Below are 26557 nucleotides of genomic sequence, written 5' to 3' on the forward strand. Positions count from 1 at the left end.
GTAGTAAGATTAAAAGGAAAAAAAAAAGATTTTTCCCAGTCCGAGATATTTGTGGGCTAGTGCTAGCTCTCGCCCTCTCCTGGATCAATGCAGCTGTGAAAACCCATCTTACCTCCGATGCTGACCGTGGCTGCCGCCTTCGCAGTGGTGAATTTCTCCCCATGCTTATTAGTAGCTATGCAGGTGTAGAGTCCTGGCTTGGTGATAAAGAGCTGCAGTCTTGAGTCAATCACTCTGTCTTTCACACTTTCTTGAATAGACCCAGAAGAAACCTGGTGGAGTAGGGAGAAAAAAGTTAGAACTGTGTCAAAGGTTTCCTAATTTGCTGCACCAGTAGACTTAAAAAAAAAAAAGGATTAGGATTGTGATCAAATGGCATGCAATAGATTGCAAAAATCGCCAAAAACGTTTCTGTATGTCCATGACCTCACAATGTGACTCTGTAGCTCTTCCCTCAAAAGGTAGCATCTTTCTCCAAGCTTTGAGTGTAGATTGGCCTTATGACATGATTTGAAAAGACACAGAGATTTGTAAAGTTCTTACCCACTGTGACTTGTTATCTTGTTGCACTTAGAACCTGTGACCTTCTGTGAACAAGCCAGAGCTAGCCTGCTAGAGGATGAGGCACACATGGCCCAGCTATTCCCACTGTTCCAGCTTGGAGCTAACAATAACCACCTGATATATGATAAAGTCATTCTAGCACCCAATTAACCTGCCAATCGGAGGAGCTAGATCAGCCAAGATGAGGCATTCCTAGTCTAAATCAGCAAAACTACTCAGCTGACTCACAGACTCGTGAGTATTAATACATTGTTTTAAGTAACTAAGCTTTGGATGATTGTGATACAGTAATACATAACTAATGCAGTGAAGAAAAGATATACCGTGTGGATTCCCCAGAATGCATGCTCCATCCTTTGAAGGTAGAGATGATTAAGAATGAGAAGTTGTATACTTTTGGACTTATTTTTATAACTCCTGTTCAGTTCCCCACAAATGCACATCGGATAGTTGGACGGTTACCAAGAAGGGTTGTGAAGCCGATGCTGTTTCTGAGGCATGACATACATCATACCGTACTACTTAGATCAGAAAACCAAATGTCCGGGATGAGGCAGGATATCAATCAATGCAATATTAGCACACAGTGGACAGGTTAGTATGTGTAAGTGCTTATTTATTAGTCATCATCATTCCAACTCTGTGGGTGTCGCTGCCCAGCACATTTTATCATGTTGCAGAGTTAGAATTTGTACCCTAGTTTGTCTGACTGTGTTTTTAATCCCTGTTATAGTGCCTTTTCTAGTCCTATAAGTGAGAACAAATGCTGAATCATTAGAAAACAAGAACCATAACAACAATAATCTCAACAAATCAACCATAAATAAAACAAATTTCTCACTTAAATGTCATTGTTAAGGTGGTGGCATTTAAAAAAAAATGGTGATTTGCTGTTTTCTTCAGCACTATGTCATCTTATTAATAATTATTATTTCGTTACCACTGCTTATAAGAGGGGGAAACGCCAGTTTGAGGGAAATCTGAAGGAAATGACAACTAAGGAATGGGCTTTGGTTTGCCTGGACGTTATCTCGCAGGGGTGGAGGTAGGTTCCAGGGGCCCGCAGAGCTGTCTGTCCAGTAGGAGGGAAGAAGTCTGGGAAGGAGACCTTTGGAGCCAGTTATTTTACTGTTTTGCCCGGGGAGGGTTTTAGATGAGCAAGGGGGAGGGGATCCCTGGGGTGAGACCCGCTTGCTTCCTTCTGCCCCCAGGCAGCTGCTGCCCTGGAACCAAGCTCTGTGCAGCAGTCAGGGGCAAACGTTTGCCCAGTTAGCGTCTTTGTCTTTTTATTCTCTACTTGCATGACTAGTGTCCACCCTTATGATAAAAACTATTCACGTGAACGTCCATTTACCTTAACTGGGGAAACTTCCCAGGTCAGATCAAGTATTGTGGCATTTTCCCCAGATAAGCAGCCTGGACTCTGAGGAATTGACAAGGCGGAGAGAAATATCTTTAGGAGACAGACAGCACTCAGTTGGAAATTCAAGTCAAACTCATTATTGTATTTATCAGAAGTGCACACTCTTAGGAATGTGAGAGTCCGTGTTAGATCAAAAGGACTGAACAATTTGCAATATAATTCTGGACTCTCCCTGAATTTTAATACAAAGTAACAAGGAGGAAAAAAAGAAACTAAAGGCCACTATCAACAGGCGATATGCTCGAAGGATGTTTTGTCTGTAAATAGAATCCCTTTGTAGTCCGGAGATGTGAAATCTGCGGAGCAGTTACCTTCCTCTGCAAAGTCAGACTCCTCTCTCAAGAAGCACAACGTTTGGAAACGGCTCAGGGACCAGTAATCCCCCGGTGCTGACTAAACTCCGACTATTTTCATGTTCACACCTAAGAAAGTCATTCCTAAACACCTCCTCAAGGTCACTGAAAACATTCTTGGTAGGAAAAATAAGTGATGTTTAAACTGCCTGACCTCCCTCCTCCTGGACCCCATCCAGGTGTTGAAATAGTTCCGCGAAGAGACCGAGTTCCAAGGCTCATTGCGCAGTCGTGATGCGGCGCCTGGATGCGTTGCCTCCGGGCTGCAGGGCCTGGCTCGGTCCAGTCGTGATTCATGCACAGCAGGCCTTGTTAGTCATAGTTTGAATTTGTTTTTCTTTCTTCACGGATCATCCTGACCAACAGTTTAGTATTTTTGATGAGCTAAAAATGAAAACAACCCTTGGCCCTCCATTTTGAGCATTTTGCCCTTCAGGTTTGAAAGATCAAAGGGATGAGTTCAGATTATTGCTGTGAGTTTTGACCAAGGTTTGCCTGGGCAAAACCAACACCTCGACTGAGGTGACTATATCTGGTGTTTACAGTAAATACTGTGATCTTCTCCAAGTCACCCAGGCTTGCTGACCTGAAGGAGCTGGATAAACAGCTCTCTGCTCTGTGGGTGGTGTTGTGACCTCAAGACATGGCAAACAGGAAGCTCTATTAAATAGACATAGTTAGATCACACCTAAGAAAAATGTGTGTGCAACCTCTTGGAAGGTGGCAAAGTAGTACAGACCCAGGGGATATTTTACATATATCATTAATATTTTAATAATGTTGTTTTGAGAGAATCTACCCACAGTGCTAGGTAATCTCATAACTTCATCATGATTTGAATTTAGCATAAGACCTTTGGAAGGTATTCTGGCCTCGATGTCCTTGTCCTGCAAATAGTTCCAGCTAGTTGGGCACACCTCATGGAACTGTTAGGACGTGGTCCAGTGGGTACATGTTCAGGGACTTGTAATAAGGCCTGTCTGTGCATCATTGGAAAAGGAATAATAGACCAAGAAAAATGTCCATGTCATTTCTGATATGCATAGCCATAAATATTGGCCTCTTTCAATCTGGCTGCTAAAATATTCCACATAAAAAATGGATGCACATAATTATTTTGATCTCCACAGCTAATAGGATAAGGTGACTTCAAAGCTCATGCACTTTGAGCCTAAAATACTGCCTCTTAAAAATATGTCTAAAACAGGTGAGCCTCCCTTGAAGAAAATTTCAAAACACAATTCAACACAGGTGATTTGGCTATGTATTTGATAGAATTCTTCTAATAAATTTAAATGATTAAACTTTTAAAATATTTTAGGAACTATATTGAACAAAGCAAGACAACATGCAATTTTTCTCCTTTTTATATTGAATGCTAAAACAATAGCTATTACGATAGGTATAACTTGAAGTAAATCTGGTTATCACAATCCAAGGATACTTTCAGAAAAGTAAAGTCTGCTCCTCCACATCACACTGCTATTCCTAATGTTGTATAACAAGAGGAATATTGCCCACTCTGAAGTTCATCTAAAACTACCCATTTTCATGAAAAATGCATGGCATAGCCACAGGAAGAAATGAAACAATTCTTAATCGCTTTGGGGCACGTTGCTTGCCTTTCTCTTGTTCTTTGGCTCTTACTGGTCAGGGTGTTAGTTTAAGGGTGTGTTCCCAGAGGGGAGAACAGGTGCACCCACACACTTTAAAGTACCTGCTGTACTTAGTAGTGTGTCACTGACGTTAGTTCACTGACTGGTAGTTAGTCAAGAGCGACAGTTCAAACTCCGTTTTATTTATTCTGTGCCAACTAGCTCCCGGGTCTGCATTCATCTTCATTCTGCCCCAAATGATATCAGGGCTGTGGGTTCTTTCCCATTCCCCTCAACAGACATTCTGGTTTGCTATTTGTACCACATTTAGTGCCTGACATTGTCTCCGCTTCCTGTGATTTGCGTCAGCACAGGCAAAGCCTTCTCAATTTCCATTTGGACTTGGAGCGTATCACTAAGAACAAAACTTGGCTTTAAGAGAAACACATTCTCTCTGACCGTGAGAGCTGCAGATGTACTTTTCTTTCTTCCTGGAAGAAAGTCACTAGTAGTTTGTTTTATTCCTGTTTTAGAATCTGAGGCAATGGATCTATTTTGCTTTTTTGTGAATCACATCTTGAATGATTAGGTTGGGGTCTCAATATGACCCAAACTAACTCAAACCAGCTGACTTTTTTTTATTACTCTCAACTCCAACAAATATACATTGCCCGGCTCTAAACTAATAGAACCTTTTGAAAACACTGCACTTTTAAACAGCATCTCTTTACTTTATTACTGGTTTTATGCAGTGGGCCAAACTAGTAGACACATTTTCAACCCCCAGTTTTCTTTACCGACTTGAAAGACTATAGACAACTACAATGGCTTCCACAGAGAAGCCACACAATGTATTGCCAAACAAGATTCAGATTTGAAGTGACGCATGAGATTTAATTAGAGAACTAAAGAAGAATAGGACTATAAGTTACTTTACTATAACTAACACGATTAGAGAACTTCCGCTCTGATGTCCTAGTGGAGATCATTTTCTCCAGCCACCTGACACCTCTGTCATGGCCATGGGGAAAGGCAATGTCTGGGGGCTCATTGGACTCCCCTACAATGACAGCAGGTGGGGAGCAGCATTTACAACTTCAGTCTTCTCATTCCCCACCTAATTCTCATTCTAGCATACTTCAAGGTGCAAGCTTATAAAATGACATTAATGTATTTACTTTGTTTTGAAGAGATGGGTGGTAGAAAACTAGATAAGATGAACCAATTTTAATAACAAATATGAGAAAAGTGGTTTTCCCCCTCCAAGTATCAGAAAGGAAAAAAGCCCTTCAGCAGAAACACTAGTGAAAACAAAAATAATAAATGAATAGTAAGCTTTAGAGGGTGCTAATGTAAAATGGCATTCTTTATTAGATGGAGTAGCCTTAGAATATGGCATCCTTTTCCGGATATACAACATCCAACCACATTGCACACATAGACACACGTTGTGTACCACATAGTGTCCTCCTTCTCTTTCCTGTCCTCTCCTTTTTCTTTTCTTTCTTTTTGCCCCCTCATTTGGAACACTCCTTGAATGTTAAAATGCTGTCATTAATATATTGTAATATAATATATGGGCACTGCAGCCAAGATGCCAAAAGATTGGACAGAGACTATGCCTGAAAACATGAGAAATGGAGGGAGCTGAGAACCCCTTAGATGAGTGGTCCAGGTTTCGGTTCAGCTATACTGAGCCTCACCCCACCAAAGGACTGGATTGAACACGTACCCCATTTCCTTAAAGCATGACAGAGGGTCCTCAATAGGACCACCTAGAGAGTTAATATATGTCCCCTGCTGTGTAGCAAAGGGTTAATCAGTGGGCTTGAGGTGTTCAAACCCTGGACCTTCGGGGAGAAAAAGAGCTGGCCTTTGACTGGCTTCTGAGAGATAACCTTATCCCTGGGAGCAGGCTGCCTGATAAGCACGTCTTTGTACACCTGAGACCTTGGGCCATGCCAGATAGCTCCTGTTAACAGTGTACATTGTGATGAATGCCTCTGTCTGTTCACCAGGGACCTTAGGCCATGCTGTATCAGTGTGACCTTTGGAGAGGCTGGAGATTAGCTAAGATCAGTCATGTGAGCCCTACATGCCTCAGTAACTAAACCTCAGTGAAACTCTGGACACCAAGGCTTGAGCAAGCTTCCCTGGTACAGTAATTGGTACACGTTGTCACACGTCACCGCTGGGTGAATGAAGCACCCTCCATGCAACTCCACTGGGAGAGGACAGTTGATTAAGTTACTGACTTAACCTGTATCCTCTCAGTGTAATAAACTAGAACCACCAGTAAACAGCTTGTCTGGGTTCTGTCTTTCTAGCGAATCATCAAACTTGAAGGTGATCTTGGGGCCCCTGACACACATGCAGCTTTTAGACACAGCAGACAAGTGTCCGACTCCCAGCTGTGAAATCTGAGTGGCGGAGTCAGGCTCCCTAGCAGCTCCAGGAAGGAGCACAGAGGTAGGGGCTCTGTCCAATGGTCGGGACCCAGAAGTCTGCAGATACAAAGGTTCTGTAGAGGATCTGAGTGGGAGTCATTCTCAATTCTTTCAAAAGGACCTTCCGAGAGACTTCCCATCGACTAATAAATTGGGGGATAAGAGGGAGATACCATCCTCGGGAAAATGTGTTACTGGTGCCATCTTGAACATTCCCTGATTTCTGAAAAGTCAGTTTTAAATGCTTGTCAGGCACAGGATTGTAAAGCAGACTTAAAAGTCAGTTAACTTAGACATTTTCCACTCTAGTGACTGTTCCTCCCTTCTTCCTACCCCGAATGTGTATGGGTTATAAACAGCAGTGAGGACGTGGGGGAAGAAGGGATGAGTATGAACTAAGAAGCCAACCACAAAACTTTTATGGAAGGCAGGTGGCACCCCTGCCCGGGTCCTGAGGAAGGGAGGAAGGGGACTCTCGTCTGTGCGGTTGGAGGGCCTGGCTATTACTTAGGATTACACACTTAAAATGCCTAAACGGGGATGGTGTTCGTGGATTAAAATCCCCTAAAAGTGACCTGAAAAATCACCAAGCCTGTTTGAGGTAGGCCTCAATGACAGGGAAAGAATTTGCCCTGCTGAGTACACTTAAAATGGCAAAGAAAGGATTAAATAAGGGTTATTCAACACCTGAGTTACAATCACATTCTTAGTTTACATGTTAAACTCTCCCTTTTCCTCCTAAACTCTCCAAACAGAAAATCTAAAATTATGAAAAATAAATCCATAGACAGATGAAAAGAATCATAATCAAAGAGCCAGACATTTTTAGCAATGTCTGAAAGAGTTGAGATTGTATTGATAGCAAAATTAATATCGACTAAGTAGCTGAAACCTAACACAAAATTAGAGGTTCACTGAGAGGAGAATGGGTATTTTTCCCTACAGAGCCCTGGGAAATTCCAAAGTTCAGAGAGCAGGGCTGTAAGTAGGAGCAGACTTTGAGGAGCGACATTGTTGGAGAATTTTGAGAGCTGTTATGTGTGCGTCCAGCAGGCTGAGGCCTCTGTCCATGGACTAGGGCTTCAGTGGGTTTCTGTGGTGGGCATTAGAGTTTGACCAGGAGTCGACAGACCAACTAGGACTCCCTCTGTCTCCACACAAATATGCAGAGCGTAAAGGTCAGAAATAATTGTGATTTTAAAAGAACTTTATTTAATAGAGGTCTAAGTAGAGACAATGTAGAGAGGAGAGAAGCAATAATTACAGACAGTAGAGGAAAATATCCTTGAGTGTAAGCGAGATTCTTCACCTCCAGTTGTGTATCAAAAGAAAATATGTAACCTTGCCAAATGATCCTGGGGGGCTAGCATGATATTGTTAACAAAACCTAATCATGATAGCTAACTGAAAGAATAGACCACTCCCTTTAAAAAAACAAAAACAAAAACAAAAAACAGATGCAGTAATCCTTAATAAAATTACAGCAAATTGAAACAACACAAACTAAAACAGCAATGTATTCCAAGAATGAAAGAATGGTTCTACACAAGGGAAACTGCAGTTTAAAGTAAAAAATTACATGTTCATCAAAACATTAAAATAATTGATGACAAGGCATTGTATTGACTTTAAAATATATTTATATTGAAAACACTTATTAAATTAAGATTTAAATAAACATATTTAACCTCATAAAGAGTATCAGAAACTAGAAATTGAGTGCAAATCAAACACAGTAGACAAGTGGTCAAAGTCTATAAAACATTATTATAATAATAATCCATTCTAAGTTCCTGTTTCAGATATTAGTAAGCTAAGTTATTCAGACCAACTCCCACACTAAAAAAAATAAAATTCTGGAGAAATATTGTTAACATGTAACAAACTTAGAAGCCCTTATTTCTCCTTAGACAAATTTCCAAGCCCAGAAAGTATTAACTTTCCTCTGATGGCCTAGAGGAGTGAGGAGATAGAAATAAAAACTCAGGTTCCATAAAGGTGAGGAGTGTAATAAGAGACACAATAAACTCGCATCTCAAAGAACGAGATATTAGGGAAATATCAGCATGAACTACAAGTGAAATCGCCCACATAAAGAATTGCAGATTGTGTTACAATGAGCTGGGATGTCCAAATGTTTCAAACCTTGAACTTGTTTTAAGATTGGTGGTAGCCTCTGGTCTCTGGCAAAAGCAAACAAAATTTTTCTCTGGCGAAAAATACCTTAGCCAAGACCTCAAATTAATCCCTGACAATTTTTAATTTCTTTTATTTTTTACAAAACAATAAACAGTAGGTAGTCAAAGAGAACTAGGCACACAGGGAAACAAAACACAACGCACAAGAGTCAGCAGGAAAACTGACAACAGAAACAGACCTGCAACTCCAATAAAAGCCAAAGTTGTTGCAATCACCTACACAAGCGTGTATGATCCAAAGCCTCTAAAGATACCCTTCACCTACTTCCTTTTTGCTCATTCACCTCTGGCCACACTGACCTACTTGCTGTTCCTCTCACGTACCATGTGCACCCTTATCTCAGAGGTTTTCCCCAATTATCTTCCCCAGTTATCTCCAGAGCCTCTTTCTTCAGCTCCTTTAGATGTCAGCTCAAAAGTCATCTTAATGAGATTTCCCTGACCGCGCTATTGAAAATACAATCTTCCTCCTAAGGTCGTACTTTCTTCTTGTTTTTCTGCTTTATTTTTCTCCATAGCAGTTAACACTAAACACAGAATATATATTCTCATATCTGTGTACTTTTACAGTTTGTCTTTCCCCATCAGAAGGTAAGCTCTTCGAGACAGGGAACTTCACTTGTTTTATTTGCTCTTGTATCCACAACACCTAGAATAGTGACTGATGCCTAGTAGATGCTTAATACATATTTGTAGAATAAATAAATGAATGCTTATATAAGAAGTCCTTTGAAAAGGACCTGACTTATAGTAATCACTTAATACATATTTTTTAATATAACCAGTATTAAAAAAATGAAGGAAACAATGTTAACTTGATGGATATGGGTTCTAATTCTGGATTACTTTTATCAAAGTAGATTCTAGCAGTGAACTAATTCTTTTTTTTTCTTTCTTTTTTTTGGTATGTGCCCCTAGCAGGAACCGAACCCGGGACTCTCTGGTTTGCAGGCCAATGCTCCAACCACTGAGCCAAACCGGCCAGGGCGTGAACTAATTCTTAAATGATGAGTTTTATAAAAATCATTTTACTTGTGTAGGAAGGAATTGCTAACACTTCCCTTGTACACAAAGGCATAAAGAAAGAATTTGATTTTCTACTGTTCTCCATGATACAAGGAAAGAAGTAAACCCATGGTGTTCAATTTCTATGGCAGTGACTTCCGGGATAAAAATATTGGAAGACTTTTAAAAAATGGAGGTGCAGGTAGGACCAATGACGGAGATCAGGGTAATTCAACAAATACAGGGAAGGGCAAAATCAGGTTTACAGTTGTTTGTATAGAAAATAATGCAATAATTAATAAATAATACGAGAATAAACTGTGTTTCAAATAGTCACAATTGTAAATCTGCTTTTGCCAACCCCTCTATGTGGGGGTACCCTGAAATTCACCACCAGCGAGTCTTCCCCAGACAAGTCCCCACACAGATGGTACTCACAGCATTTCCGTTTTCAATCCAGGTGATGGTGGGAACAGGGATGCCTGTTGCTGTACACCGGAGGGTCACAAAGGAGCCAAAGGTGACATTGTGGGATTCAGGAGCCCGCAGGATTCTGGCAAAAACTGTTAGGAAGACAGAGTGGTGAGTGACTCTCCTGTGTGGGGTGGTCAAGCTGAAGTGGTCTTCTAAAACTGCAAATCAGATCATGCTCTCCTGCGTAAGATCCTCCCGTGGTCCCTCTGTCATAAAGATGATACCAAATGCAATGCCCTAAGTCATCTACGCTCGGGCCCTGCATTTCTCAGCCCCCCAGGGCACAGCACGCCTGCTCCTAACTCAGGAGCTCGCTGTGCTGCCTCCGGCCTTCATGCCCGGCCGTCCTGTGCCGGGTCCCTTATCCCATCCACATTCCTGTCAGAGTGTCATTTTCTCAGAAAGGCCTTCCGTGACCACCCAGAATAAAGTGTAACCCTCCCTCCATTCACTTTTTTAGCATCCTATTTGATTGTCTTTACAGACCTTACTGCTATTTGAAATTATTTATTTTTGCCTACTGTCTGTCTCCCCGAAGTAGACTGTGAGTTGTCAACAACCAAAAACCTTGCCCATTTCATTCAGGACCCAGAAGAGCGCCTGATTAAAGTGATAATATTTAACTGAATTAATGAATAATCAATGAATGTTCAACACCTTCAACTGTATCATAATTGGAGGACGGACAAAATCTGTGAAACGTTTCAGAATATGAAATGAGCATCCTGGGCCAAAAGGAAAAGGAATATTTACGTTCAGGCAACGTGTGGACAGGAAAATGAGTAATCTGTATTCCTTTCTGAGGCTGAATCCCCACTGATTTGATAAGAGGCAGCTTTTTGATGTGAGAAGAAATTTAACCTCTAACTAAAGAGTGGAGACGAGGCTCAGAATGTACAATAAATTAAAGGCTACTTAGTCACAGAACCATTAAACTTGGAAGAGCCTCAGAGATCAACTGGATTCCCGCTCTTAGTAAATGGGTGTAGAAACTAAATCCCAGGTAACTGAAGTTGCTTTCCCCAGGTAATAAAACCGATGGCTGAGACACCTGACCTCAAGTCTTTTGACTTCAAATCCAAAGTCAAAAGATTCTTTTGACTGGAATCTTTTAAATTGCCCAGTATACTGTAAATATTTTGTTTTATGCCCTTGCCTTTCGTTTCCCAGGACTTAAATATAGAACGTAATATTAGACTCTGAAACCCCAATGAACACAATGATTTGAACTGAAGTTTAGGTTTTCTTATTAATGGAAACTTGTGGAGTTTGGATTCTCAGGGGAAGTACAGGGACAGGGGGAATATATTAGACAGGAGAAGTCCCGGATGAGGATAGATCAAGTGCAGAGCTGTGTTAGAAGTTGATCTTATTTGCTAATACCACTTAAAAAGAATTGCTTAGTTCAAGGAGATAAAGGAAGATACGACATGTGTGACAACTGGATGCATTTTGCAGATTCTCCTTTCAGATTTGCAGGTTCAGATGAGTTCAACGCCCTGTCTTTTGACATAGAGGACTCTAAGAGATGGCCTCTGGAAGAGCCTGCTAGAAATACAAGGGTTGGGCCCAAATGTCAGGAGAAGGGAAAAGCAAGAAAGATGCCAGCCTCAGGGCAACAAGTGGTTAAAAAAACAAAAGTGGATCAAATATTGAAAATGCAGCTGAATCTGCCTCTCCTCCCCCAAATAATCCCAATTTGAGCCTGATTTTAAGTAAGTCCTAGGGTCTAATTATCAACCCACACAAAATAAAGGTTGAGAAACATGTTAAATAGTACTACGGGGATACAATTCAATCAAATCCAGAGTATAGACAATTCAACAGAGCTAATTATTTAGTCTCCTCAACAAATGAATAGCATCAGGGGGAAAAAGGAAAGAGGAAACTATTATAGACTGAAAAAGACCTCAGCGATATAACCCCAAATAGGGCTCGTTTGAATTATTTTTAACAATTCAGATGTTAAAAGACATTTTTGGATTTTTTTTTTATTGTTTTTATTGGCCCCTAGCAGGAACCAAACCTGGGACTCTCTGGTCCGCAGGCCGATGCTCCAACCACTGAGCCAAACTGGCCAGGGCTAAAAGACATTTTTGAGACAATCAGATAAAAATTTCACAGTCCTGACAATAAATGGTACTAAGAAATTATTACTAATTGGAACTGGGTAGGGTAATGGGTGCAATAGAGTGATTCTGTAAAAAAAAAAAAAAAAATCGTCCTTACACTGCAGTACATATGGATTGGTTGAATTAATGTCTAGAATTTGCTTTAAAATAAAAAATAGAAGTCGGGTAGATGAAACCAAAATGGTGGACTATTGATCACTGTTGCTGTTGGCTGATAGGAACTTGGGAATTTACTATATTATTATATCTACTTAAAAAAAAAATTCAAGATTTTATAGTAACATGAACATCTTTTACAAAAATTGAAACGGAGCCCACCCTAGAGCTGCGGACAGACACGCGATGGGACAGAGACTTCTGCCCCTGGCATAGCCTAAGTCCTAGGAAACCCAACACCTGAGGAAAGGGATGTTTCTGAGGAGAAACATTTGGTCTCAGTCCCAAGAGCTGCAGAAATAGCCACAAGAGTTTTAGATCAGAACTCTATAAGGGTGATTGCAAGTTCAACCCCGGTGTGGGACTTGGGAAAATGTCCCTTGCAGGCAATGTTTGCAGCCTGAAAACTCCACAGCAAGAGGCGTGGCGGAGGCTCTGGTGGCCAGAGGGTCGCTATGAGAACCGGTGACCTGTGTGGCCCCCACCAGGCACTGTGCCCCGAGGGCGCCATGCCTGGTTTCGTTAGTGATTTTTGAACAAGGGGCCCCTGAATGCTTATTTTACCTGATTCACAAATTAAGGAGCCAGTTCTGGTAGTCAGGGCTAAAAATGCTTTCTTAAAAGAGGGAGAGACGTTCCAGAACGACAAGGCTCAACGGTGTAATGGTAAATATAAAGTTACAACTATGCCCGATGGGTCCAAAGGAAGTATATCAATCGGCATTAGGTGACTGAGCCTCTCCCTGTTGGAAATTCTGAATTTCTCAAGAAGCCAAGCCAGTGAGGAGGCAGGGTCCATTTACTCCAGAGTGACAAACATGATGCCCCTCTGAGCACCTGACAGGCGACTGGTCCCACTGTCGCTCAAGGTCACAGGTTGTGAACCCTTGACAACTAACACAGACTGAACGGCATCCTAGCAGGGGTGAACCCAGGTCATCTTGTCTTTACTAATGTTTTCAGCAACAATAATGGAGACCTAGGATGCACAACTTACTTGAATCCATGTTCATCATTGGGCTGAAATAACTCTTGTAGGTGTTCGGGACTAACCTTGGGTGTTCTACATTTTTTGAGCGTGAGACTACTGCAATAATCATTTTACGGGTCCCATTGTCTGAAAAAGCAGGGTCCTTGGCTGACTGGGAATGGGATTATTTTAATCCCAGGGTGCTGTAAAGGTGTAGACAGCAGCACAAATAACACCGACTGTGCCCTGGAACCTGAACGAGAGCCTCTGGATGGAGATGAGAATAAGACACGAGGGAAGAGAGAAATCTAGATTGTTTTCTGCTTAGGTTCTACAGGCAAGAGTTTTCATTTGGGGACTAATTCTTCCTAGAAATTTAGGAATAAAGGAGGGTTTTTTTTGTTTTAATTTACAGTTCCCTTTTAGCTGGTATTACATTATTTGGAATATCATTTGGGTTTACTGCAGAACTTCTGATGATCCACATTGCACAACACAGTTAAGCATAATGTGAGATGGTAAATACAATAGCATCAGTGATCATTCTGGAGTTCAATGTGGCCTTAGAGTTGATTTTATTCACATACTCCTGTGTCCCAGAGCCCGACTGGCACTGCGTGTGGCTCCGTGAACGTGAGACTGTGCTGACAAACTGCCGGCCCCCTCCAAGGGGGCAGACATACCCTTGGCGGACCATGAGTTTCATTGTTAAGTGAATTAAGAGGAAAAAAAAAATTGGGAATTAAAGGAAGCTGGTTGCTCCTACACTCTCACATTCTTGCCGAAGATAAAATAGAAATGTGCCCCCTTTTTTCAGTACTGAAAGATAGCATCCATTCATCCTGCCAGGTTCCCTCCCTCAAACAAGGTTGCAAATGTCTATTGGGTTCCAACTCAGATGTCTCCTTATCATAATGCTTCTGGACCCATTGCCTTCCCCTTGTTTTGTTTTGTCATAGCCTTTATCATCATGTCTTAGCTATTGATTTGTTTGTTTGATTTTTGGCTGTCTCTTCCCTTAGAATATAAGCATCACAAAGGCAGAGCTTGCTTTGTTCATTTACACAGGCTGATTGATAGTTGGATAGATAGATGGATGGATAGATAGATAGATAGATAGATAGATAGATAGATAGATAGATGATAGAGAGATAGAGAGATAGATAGGTGATCCAGAATCCTCTATGGTACATGGTAAGCACTCATAAATATTTTTAAATGAATGAATGAATGAATGCATGCATGCCTCCTCTGATTTGTGACATTAGGGAAAGGGACTTGTACGTTTATGAGTATCTCAGCCCTCTCTGGGCCATCGTTCTCCTAGCTACCCTACAAACAAGAAAGGTATGGGGCTAACATGCAGTAGGTAAGTTCCTCAGGTCAGAACTTCTCCTTCCTACTACTCAGGGTGAAAGGCAGAAGAGGGGGGAGGGGCTGAGGAGGACAAGGAAACAGAAGTTATGTTAGTTTAATTCTTGGATGATGGAATAGAAAGTTTAATTTTTCAATCCAGTTCTATCAGCAATAATACTGATATTTTTATACCCGTCTGTTTGTCACCAGGTTTGAGCATAGAAAGTGAAAGGGGATAAAAGGAATTCCATCACATTTATAAAAAATTTAAAATAAGAAAGCCATCACAATAAAAAACAATGCCAGACTAACCTCCTTGGATAATAATACACCTGTAATAATAAACGTAGACATAGTTCAGTAATAAACTCCCATTATTTTAGTGGTAGCCACAAACTGAAATTATATTCTAGCTCATTAATTCTAAAAGTAATGTGGTAGGTATCGTATCAAATAAAATGTCCATCCATTGAATATTTCTACTTCTATTTTATTTGCATAAAAGACAATGTAAAAGTGTGTTTGGTACATAAATAAGCTGCTTAATAGAAGGGGCGTAACTTATAAGTTTGGAAAATATCTACAACTGTTTTGATATGGATTTTTATTTTTTTTTTTTTTCCCACATCTTTATTGTTGGATGTAAAATGCATTACAGATGTTCCACATTTTTCCCCCATTGACCCCCTCCTCCCCACTCCCGCCCCCCTCCCACCTTTTCCCAAACTATTGTCCGTGTCCATTGGTTATGCATATAAGTTCTTTGGTTTATTTCTTCCCACCCCCCCAACCCCTTTCCCTTTGAGGTTTGTCAGTCTAGGAATGAATTTGTGCTTCTTACTCCCTTCACCTTTTTCATCCATTCCCCCAACCCCTTTCCCAACTGGCAACCAACAAAATGTTCTCTGTATCTATGAGAATGTTCCTGTTCTTCCTGTTCATTTTGTTTGTAGATTCCATTGTTGATAGATATGTATTCATTGCCATTTTGTTTGTTCATACATTTTATCTTTTTCTTTAAAAAGACCCTTCATCATTTCATATAATAACGGTTTGGTAGTGATGAACTCCTTTAACTTTTTCTTGTCTGGGAAAGTTTTTATATGTCCATCGATTCTAAATGACAGCTTTGCAGGATAGAGTAATTTTGGTTGTAGGTTCTTGGTTTTCATCACTCTGAATATTTCTTGCCACTCCCTTCTGGCCTGCAAAGTTTCTTTTGAGAAATCAGCTGACAGCCTAATGGGAACTCCCTTGTAGGTAACTAGCTGCCTTTCTCTTGCTGCTTTTAGGATTCTCTCTTTGTCTTGAACCTTTTGCATTTTGATGATGATGTGTCTTGGTGTAGGCCTCTTGGGGTTCATCTTGTTTGGGACTCTCTGTGCTTCCTGGACTTGTATGTCTGTTTCCTTCACCAAGTTAGGAAAGTTTTCTGCCATTATTGTTTCAAACAGGTTTTCGATTTCTTGTTCTCTCTCTTCTCCTTCCGGCACCCCCAAGATGCGAATGTTGGCACGCTTGAAGTTGTCCCAGAGGCTCCTTACACTATCCTCATTTTTTTGGATTCTTTTTTCTTTTTGCTGTTCTGGTTGGGCGTTTTTTGCTTCCTTATATTCCAAATCGATGGTTTGCTCCTTGGATTTACGTACTCTATTATTGAAGCTATGTAAATTATTCTTTATTTCAGTTAAAGCCTCCTTCGTTTCTAACTGTGCAGCGATCGTTTCTGACTGGTACTTTTTTATGCTCTTGAGGCCCTCACTGAGTTCATTGAGCATCCTTATAAGCAGTATTTTGAACTCAGCATCTGTTAGGGTGCTTATCTCCATTTCACTTAGTTCTTTTCTTGGGGTTTTGTTCTGTTCTTTCATTTGGGACCTGTTTCTTTGTATCCTCATTTTGGCTGCCTCTCTGTGTTTGTTTCTGTGTATTACTTAATGAGAGGTATGGGGCTCGCTGAGACCCGATGCTGCTTGTTTGAAAGAATTTAGGAAAAACCTGAAGCGGGATCCAAGACAGGCCAATCCTATGGTTAAGCAAGTAGCAACAGCTTAGGTGGGCTTGAAAGTTGTGTGGGGCGGGGCGGGGCGGGGCCTCAGGGAGTCAGCAGGGCGGGGCTACCAGTGTGAGCCAGGTTGCTGGAGTCCCAGATATGGCTTCTGTCTGCTGCTCCAGGGAAGGGCTCACCAAAGGAACAAAGGCCTCTTACAGCACGTTTGTCCCCGAGAAAGCTCCCTCTCCAGCCCTCGCTCCAGTGCCAAACAGCTCAGTTCTTTTCTGTATGTCTCTGGTGCCCCTCGAGCTGCCTCCCCTCCGAGCTTAGAGGGAGAGAGTCCGATAAGTCCGTGCGCGGGCCCTTTAGGGAGCTGCCTGTGGCTCCAGCCAGGTCAGCTTCCCTGAGCCTCAGTTTCTGCTGGTTTTTCCAGCCAGAAGTTATGGGGATTCTCTTCCTGGCACTGGAAACCTGAGCGGGGCACCTGGTGTGGGATGGGGACCCCTCAGTCCTCAGGAAGGACCTTCCCAGCCACGGGAGCCTCCTGATTTTTATCCGCCACACTTGGGTGTGGGACCAGCCCGTCCGCCGCCGCTGCCGCCACCCCTCGCGCCGCCGCCCCTCCTACCGGTCTGGATGTAGCTGCTTTTTTTTTTTTTTAATTACGTAGTTGTAGGACTTTCATTCAGCTTGATTTCAGGCGATTTTGGATGATGGTTGTTCTGTAGTTTTGTTGTAACTTGGATGTGGTTGTGGCAGAACGCGATACTGCGTTTCCCTACGCCGCCATCTTGACCGGAATTGATATGGATTTTTAAAGAAACAAGTTATCCAATCTTCTCTGTGCCCTCTTTCCCGGTTGTTTTCCTATTGTTCATCTGCAACATGAGAAATAGACACAGGCAATCTATGTATCCCTGAGTGTCTGTCATGAGTTTAGGCCATTAATTTCTCTTGGGTAAGTTTACAATGCTAACTGCAGGTTGAGAATCTCATTTTCAAAATTGGGTGTAAGCAGCCAGTGATTCCAAAGTCTTCTATAATATAGCTATGTCATATTCTTCTTGCTTTCTCTCCATTTTTCAAAGCACTTTCAAATACATAAGTTTTAGTATTGATTATTACTGTCGGGGTAATTGAATTGCTAATCAGGAGATACAGCTGTTATTCACTCGGACACTGCACTGTGCTGTAATGGAAAGCCTAATGGGCAGGGATCCAAATTAAGTCTGAAATTAATGAGCAGTTTGGCTTGAGATAATGACCTCTCTTTTCCTGGTAAGGGAATAAGACCGCAGGAATACTTAAGTCCCTTATAAATTCTGTCTGAGCAATTATTTCAAAGGACACAATGAGCTTGCATGGATTGTATTTCCTCTTGTTTTTTTCTTTCTTTATCATTTTCTAGTTTCCCTTAAAGAGGTTTTTAAGGCTACTTGATTGATATAAAAAGGGGTTGAAAGCAGTAAATTGAAAGCAAACATAAACTAAACTAAACTAAAACCAATTACACAGGAGCAGGTGAGAGGATTTTATCTAAATTTAGTTGTAATCAGCCTGGTGTTTAGAAATAGGGACCAGCTCAAATACCTCATTTGAGTTACTGAGGCTCGGAGATGCTGTCTCAGATAATACCAGCCCAAGGCTGATTCCTAGAGCCAAACTGCATTATATGAGAACTTGTGGTTTTTACCCACAAATATGAAAGTTTAGGTTACAACAGCACAAAATGTGTCTTTATCAGGATGGAAGGTGCTTTCTTAGAAGCAAAACTCTTGTTCTACGGTAGGTTTTTTTCCCCAAACAAACCTGATTTTCAGCCATTTTCCTCTAGACATTTTCCACTAAATATATATATATATTTCTGTGTACAGTTAAACATTAATTTAAGTTTGATTGATTTGGTTTAGTTTGGAGCAATTGTGTAAAACCTGTCCTCTTGAAGCAGTAACAGTACAAACTCTGGCTGGCCCCTTGACAAGTCCACATTTCTTCAGAGATGGTACACCGTCCCCTCCCGAAAGGCTTCTAGTCAAAGGGCTGCTTTCCCTTCTCGTCTGTTTGAAATGGAAACTCTCATGCTGATTTATGTCATTTCACTTGGTCTGCATTTTCAGAGTTTGGAATTCCAAATTTAAACATTTCTGTTGACTCAATCTTTTCTTTTTTTTAAAATCCTCACCCGAGGACATTTTTCCATTTTTTGTTCAGACAGAGTGGGGGGGGAGGGGAGAGATAAAGAGAGAGAAACATCAATGTGAAAGGGACACATCGAGTGGCTGCCACCCACACGACCAACCAGGGCCGGGGACAAACTGCAACCGAGGTATGTGCCCTTAGCAAGAACCGAACCCGGTCTCTCTGGACTGCAGGCCGACGCTCAAACCGCTGAGCCAAATAGGCCAGGGCGACTCAATCTTTTCTTAATAAAATAGTCAATAAATCCAGCTGGTGTGGCTCAATAAATTGAGTGTCATCCCATGGACTGTGAGGTCCCGGTTTGATTCCCAGTCAGGGCACATGCCCGGGTTGCAGGCTCGATCCCCAGTAGGGGGCGTGCAGGAGGCAGCCAATGGATGTTTCTCCCTCATATCTATGTTTCTCTCTCTCTCTCCCTTCCTCTCTGTCTAAAAATAATAATAAATAAATAAAATAGTCAATAAGTACATTATATAATAAAGCAGCTTCTCTAATAACACTCTTAAGGATGACTTAATATTCCCCACCCATTGTTTGTTATTTCCTTACAAAATAAGGCACTTAGAGTGGTTTATCAGGTCAGCAGAAATAAACAATTGAATAGAACCATACATTTAAAAAGAAGCAGTGCAGAAAGAAAAAAAATACCTTTATTATCTTGCTCGGGTTCACTTTCTTCTATTAATAGAGATAAACAAACAAAATGGACACACAAACAGAAACAACACATCATGAAACGGGAATATCAATTGTGCAACAAGATTAATTAGAATCTGCTTGTTTCTTATTTCAATAAGAAACCAATCAAGGGAAACTGCTGACCTTTTAAAAGCAAACCATTAAAGGATGTAAAATTTCAAACAGGCAGCATCACACAGAAAATCAACTATAGCATACCAACAACATAACTCATTCATGCATTTTTAATGTTGACAATGACCCTTTCTTTCAAGGTAACAGACTGCCTACTCTCTTCTTACAAATTGCATTTCTTCTTGTTAGCTTGGCTTCTCCTCTTACGAGGCCCTGCTGTGAAGTCAGTGATGTTGAATCTGGGATCTCAGCTATCATTTCTATGGCAATAGACTCATGTTGTGGTAAATAGAGGATTAGGGGATTCTGCAGAACAGTCTATCTCCAACAGAGATTCTCTCTGTTCCAGCTTTCACAGGCTGCTCAGAGAGCACCGAGAACCAAATCGTTATCCTCTAGGAAACTGTGGGTCAAGTGAGCTACAAAGAAAGTATTAAAAATGTCTAAATTGGGTATACAGAATTGAGAATTTATAAATTTTTAAAAAAAGTCCTAGAAAAGAAACGATTAATTGTTCCAACTTGTTTAATATAACCGTATCGGATATAGATCCCACATGGAACTCTAGTTTACTTTCTGGGAAGGCTTACTCATGCATGTCAATTTAGATCTTTCTTCAAATTAGTGGTAAGCTAACTGCAATATATGTTTTTAAGTATAAAATAGCAATGCTATTGTTAACCACTTTGAATGCTAAGAATATATTGCATAGTTCTTCAGATTATGGATATTTGCACACATTAGACGTGATCTCATTCGACCCTGACCATACCCCTGTGACTGTACATCACTGCTGTTCTTCAGCCCATTCCCCAGACAAGGACTCTGAGGCACAGATGTGATGCAGGTGCAGAGCCGGACATTTTCAGCATCACAGTGAGAAGGCCTCGTTTTCACACCTAACACCCAATCCTCTTAAATGTAAGCGAACTTATAATTTCCCGTTTCGACTTTTCTTTGTCTGAACTTTTCTTTCCTCCACCAGCCAAGTCAGTGGCGCACTCTTATTTTTAAGTATCAAGGTCAAAGACTACTTAAAACATCTGTGAACAAAAACTACTTCTGTAATAAACCTGACACGCTCAGGGGGCCACATGGCAGCCCTGACAAGCTCAGTGACTGAGAGTGACCACACGGGGTGGTCTGACCACAAACTCCTATCTGGGCAGGCCATGGTGGGGCGTGCCAGGACTGTCGCTTCCTGAGCAAAAACGTCAGTCTTTACCTTAAGTGAGCCCTGTCCACGGTCCTTATACACCCAGGATTACATACCTTGGAAACATCAGAGTCATTTTTTTTCTCGACCCCTCAAAGGCACCGAGCCGAAACCACAGGATCGCTCACTGCGTTCTTGTTGTCTGTCTACCTTCTCTGTGGGCTGCAGATGTTCTTAACTGTCCTCTGCCCACCCACGTAAATGAAGCATGTGCTTGTCCATTTTGCTTTTGATCCATTCCTAGAGATTTCCCTGCTTTGCTTTTTCCAACCTCCTTAATCTACCACCAAAGGAATTCACGAAACTTCCTTATGTTTTCTCCTTTGTTTCCAAATGCATAAAAGGGAATGGAAAGCTGCCTTTCTCCAGAGCATTTTTTTTTTCAGTCCATTGAGCTCTTGCTTTGGGGCATGTCCTCAAAAACTTGGCTCAATAAAACTTTTCCAAAGGTTTGGGTATTCTTTCATCAACACTTCTAAAGTGAATACATTTATGGTTAAAAGGAGATGTAGAGATTGTCAAATTCAGCACTAAACAAAGCAATTGGTTTTTTACAACATTCCTAACAGGTAAAGCATACGTATTGGATACATACGACTTTTTCCATGCTTAAGAGTAGTTTTCTGGACACTTGAGAACTGCAGAGATTCCCTGTTTGCAACAGACCTTAATCAGAAGAAATAAAAGAAGGTCCATAGTTGGACCAGATTAGGCCTGAAAATTTTCATTTGAATAATTTTGGGCTCGGCATGTCTTTCTAGGTCCTCGCACAACTGTGCTCTTTTCCAAGCTTGGAAAAAATGATCTTATTTTTTTCACCAGCAAACTACTTATGATTGGCTGAGGTGGACTGGGCCTCCTACAGGAAGTGTCTTATTCTCCAAAGTTGTATTCCTGTGAAGTTGAAGGGCCTCAGTAAGGCTTTGAGCATCTTATTCACTCACAGTTGCCTGCTCTGACACTACTCTTTTTAGGGGTAAGTGTAGGTACATTCTGACACTCCTTGCAAAGTGTGCTCTGAGGACAACGCTGATTTTCCTTTGCTACTTTGCACGTTGTTGTGACCGCTATTCATTCTGCGGTGTGACGTTTTGAAGGAATGCACTCTCCTCCACTGCAATATATAGAACCGTCTCAAGAGATGAAAGATGAGTTACCATTTTTCTAGAATGAGGCTTAGAAGGTTTACCAGAAGTTACATTTTCATATGTAGACTCTCAACATTTCTTTCCATGCATAAATGCAAAAATACACCTTTATATATACATATTTATACATGCTTATGTATTAATATACATATATATGTACACACATTCACACACAATGAGGTTACTTTAAATTAGAGAAAATTATGCAAGCATAATCTGCAAAATCTATTTAAACTTGAGTATACTCATTCAGGGCATGAGACTGTCATTTCAAGGTCAAACTTAGTCCTGGTTTCTCCACGTATCCTATTTGCCTAGACTACTATGATCCCTCTTGACTTTTGAACTTATTATTTTTACCACTTAACAATTTTAAAATTTTCCTGCTTCATGTTCTTTATTCCCATCTGATTTCTAAGTTCTCATTTAACTGCTTTACGTGTAATGCATCTGTGGTCTTTTCTTCCAAATTGATTTGTAATCTTTGGGGAACGGGGGAGGGAGCAGCACAGACTCCTTTGCTTTGGTTGTGTGTGTGTTTTTTCCCCCTAAAGTTCAGAATAATCTCTTGTAGAAAAAAGAAAATGTTTAGAAAGAAAAATTGAATTAATGATGCATTTTTCTTCTCTGCTTTCTTGGTATTGTTCAGTAGGACATTTGGAATAGAGAATCAGAGACTCCTATTATTGAAATAATCTGAGATATAATCAACATCCATGTTAAATAGTATATCCATTTCCTTGAATACTTTGATATATGGGGAACTCAGTACTATCAGACCAACCCATTTTAAACAATTCTGTTTTCAAAATTATCTAAATCAATGAAACCCAGTTTCTTTAATAATTAACTATTACCTGTAACACCTTGTTCCTATTTCTACCCACTGGACCAAAAACAAAATTCATAAAATATTTTCATCTGTCCAAGCATGCTGGCCTCAGTTCGCGATCCTAATCGCTTACTTGTGAACCTCTATCGTCTTAACTTACTGGGACTGAAATTAACAAACACATAGAATCTCACAAATTCAAAGAATGCACAACTCTTTCAAAATACTCTACTTCTATCAACATAACTTTGCATAAGTTTTTATTTGCAATTATATAATAATACAGGTAGGTCATTGCAAATCATGAATATGTAATACTCATCTTTATACTTGTTCTTATTAAGGCCTAACTTCCCAATTTTGAATGTATTCTGTGTGTGTGTGTGTGTGTCTGAATATGATTTGATTCTAAGAAAGATAAAATAAGTTTTTCCTACTCAATTCACTGTATTAGTTGATTGGAGGAGTTTAGGGGGGAAATATGTTGTTATACAGGAGGAGAGAAAGCCATCAAGCTCCCCTGGTAGAAATAAAAGAAATACAGTTAATAAAATTATACTGTCATATAGACCTTGTGGAAAGAAAGAAACAAAACCAGAAGAGAAAACAGGCAGAACTGTGGGATAGCTTGCATTCTCTTGACTGCAAGAGTGAAGATCACCAAGGTAATAGGACCTTAGCTGCCTAGAGTAGACGTCTCACCAAGGAGGAGACAGTGCAGTCTTCGTTCTTTGTAGGATGGCATTGTTTATCATTTTCTTCCTAGTCAATATGTCAAAGAAATCCCTGACTATCTGGTAGTCTGACCGCACCATTCTAGGGCTTTTTCTAAAGACATAGTCAGAAATGGGAAATCAAAATCGGATTAATAGGCTCATTTCCTTACAATTAATCATGCACAATACCCTTAAGACAATCCAGGCAGGTGAATTGGGGTTTGAATCCTCATTCTACTTCTTACTAGCTGTTTAATCTGGAACACTGTAGTACTCAGTTTCTCTGAACTTTATTTTCTTTGTGTAGAAATGGTTGATAATAACTCCCAACTCATAGAATTATGGAGAAGATCAGATGATTTGTATAAAGCAATTCATACAGCAACTAACACACAACTAGGAAGTACTAAAGGAGTCGTCTTACTCCTCCCTCCCTCCCTCCCTCCCTCCCTCCCTCCCTCCCTCCCTCCCTCCTTTCTTTCCAGAGCTATTTTTATCTCTAGAGTATCTTCCAGGCTCATGAAAGCTGTTCCTCCACCTGACTCTAAAGGAAGGTTGTTGTTGTTGTTGTTTTAATTTTATTTTATTTTTAAATTTCAATCTGCCTTAGCTGGCTACTTTGCAGATATTGAACACTGAGTGTCCTTCCTGTAGATGTTAAACGCATGTGCTTCAATCCATTCCTCAATTATCTGACAGGAGAGAAGTTACCCTGTAGAATAGCAGTTCTCAACCTGTGGGTTGCGACCCCTTTGGGGGTCGAAGGACCCTTTCATAGGGGTCGCCTAAGACATAACAGTAGCAAAATTAAAGTTATGAAGTAGCAACAAAAATAATTTTATGGTTGGGGGTCATCACGACATGAGGAACTGTATTAAAGGGTCGCAGCATTAGGAAGGATGAGAACCACTGCTGTAGAAAGAGAAATTTAGTCTTCAGACCCTGTTATTAAAACATGGATGCTAATCAATACTAGATTTTTAAAATCTGTTTGTAAAAGGCTACATTTGTCTTATCTAGCATCCTATTTTAGAAATTGCTGAGTCCAAGATGCCTGTTAGAGGACAAGCATTACAAAAAACAAAAAGAGTCATTTTGATTGTTTTTATTTTTTTACTTAATTCTGTTTTAAAAAAAGAAAACAGCCCAGGGGTGGCTGAAAAGTGATCACATTGAGGCTCTGTGGTACGTGGTTTCTGGACTGATTCTTATTTTGTTTTCTAGTCGTTAAAAGAAAACCCGATACATTTAACGATAAACCTAAATCAATACCTGGTTTTTCTTTCCTGACTTCTTGGTAGCTAAAGCAAATGAACCACATCCTGGGGTGCTGCCACTGTTTGCACACCCATCCCATTAAAGCAGAGCTAGGCTGAGGTTTATCCACCCAGACTCCTGTCAAGGATCTGAGAGCAAGTCCCTTAGAAAACATACACAGCGCCCTCACAGACAGCGACGCTCCTCAAAGGAAGGCCTGCCTGTCTCTGTGACACTGGGATCCTCTAAAGCAGCGATGGTTGGAAACATTTCTGTGCCCTTTGAGATAATAACATTTCCTAGCTTGTAAATATGAGTGATGAATAATGACTGTAGCATGAAGTGTTTACCAACTAATTCTAAGATGAGCCACACGAAGTTAACTTGTTTGCATTTCAGGCTCAGATGTAGATAGACCATCTATTAAACATATTTCTGTTGAAATGATACTGCACATATAGTAGTGGTTTTAACCACAAGCCAATAAAAAAGATTTCGATTTCAGTTTTCATTCTTAAGAAAAAATTTTTTTTTCTGGTTTTAACGGGAGGAGATGCTAACTTGCTTAATGATCAGGACAGAAACCTTTCTTCTTTTGCCCCTTTAAAGTCTTTATTTAGAAATAACTTTAGATTTATAGAAGAGTAGAAAAGATAGTCTAGTTTCCAGGTATCCTTCCTGCCACTCCTTCTGATATTAACATCTTATATCATCATGGTGCATTTATCAAAGTCATAGTTTATTTTCAAATAATGTTTTCTTACGCTCATGAAATGGAAGATACCAGAATTGTAACAGCAGTAAAAGAAGCTAAAGTTTATTAAAAACCAGAATTTATTTTTTGTTTGTTTACTTTTTATTTATTTATTTAGCTGACCAGAAATGTTAGCTGGGGAAAGAAGCAGGAGCCAGAACCTTAATGACAGCATCGTATCCTGGTTGTATAAAGAGACTTGAGTTGGGAACATTTCTGAGACCTTTGAGCTGGGATCCTGGATGCCAGATAGGGCCATAGGCCTCCAGACTGCGGGTGCCCATGTTGGTGAGATAGTAGATAACTGCCCATTTAAATATAACATCCAAGAAAGGATACCATAGAGTATAATCCCAGTGTTAGCCTGGGAGTCAAATCGTAGCTCACTCCGACTTTCCTAACACCACTGATCGATCCTGTCCCAAACCCTCCAATCCTTTCTTTCCTCCCTGGTGATGAGTCAGCGTGGGCCTGTGCGTGCGTGATGAACCTGCATTTTCCTCCCTCACTGTGTTATGATCTGTACCATGAGCTGGTTGTGACTCAGCAATCAAACCCCTGTTGGACCTCACCTCTCTCTGAAGTTTCCCTGACCTCTCACTCTCTCCCTTGTCCTGTGTATGTATCCGTGGAAACCTCTACCATTGCAAATATATTGAACTTTAGTTATTGGAATTACTTCCTTGCATTTCTATTTTCCTCATTAAACAGACCATGTCTTATTTATTTCTGTATCCTTAGGAGTGACTTCATTACACAGAATACAGTAGGCACTCAACAAGTGAATACATTTGGAGCTACTCTAACCTTTGCCTTACTAATTATGGGTAAGCTTAAAATGTTAAGCTCCACCTGGACTAAAGACATCGCAAGTAGAGACACTTAAGTTAATGTTTCTCAAACTGTGGTTCATAGATGACTGACATAAGGATCATGTAGGAAATTGTTGAAAGGAT

General features: G+C 40.6%; 1 protein-coding gene across 6 annotated transcripts in view; it reads right to left on the reverse strand.

The window, feature by feature from the left end:
• The window catches only part of MUSK (muscle associated receptor tyrosine kinase), a 99361-nt gene that overhangs the window by 36413 nt on the left and 36391 nt on the right, over nucleotides 1-26557 (reverse strand). For 3 of the 6 annotated variants that reach the window (XM_036260751.1, XM_036260747.1, XM_036260746.1), the window contains exons 6-8: nucleotides 19514-19543; nucleotides 10024-10148; nucleotides 113-272 (exon numbers count right to left, since the gene is read on the reverse strand). In XM_036260751.1, coding sequence (XP_036116644.1) covers nucleotides 113-272; nucleotides 10024-10148; nucleotides 19514-19543 — 315 coding nt within the window. The remainder of the gene's footprint in view (nucleotides 1-112; nucleotides 273-10023; nucleotides 10149-19513; nucleotides 19544-26557) is intronic. The other 3 variants (XM_036260752.1, XM_036260749.1, XM_036260750.1) reach the window with 1 other exon arrangement.

Source organism: Molossus molossus, unplaced genomic scaffold, assembly GCF_014108415.1.
Source record: "Molossus molossus isolate mMolMol1 unplaced genomic scaffold, mMolMol1.p scaffold_m16_p_14, whole genome shotgun sequence".
NCBI classification, from domain to species: Eukaryota; Metazoa; Chordata; class Mammalia; order Chiroptera; family Molossidae; genus Molossus; species Molossus molossus.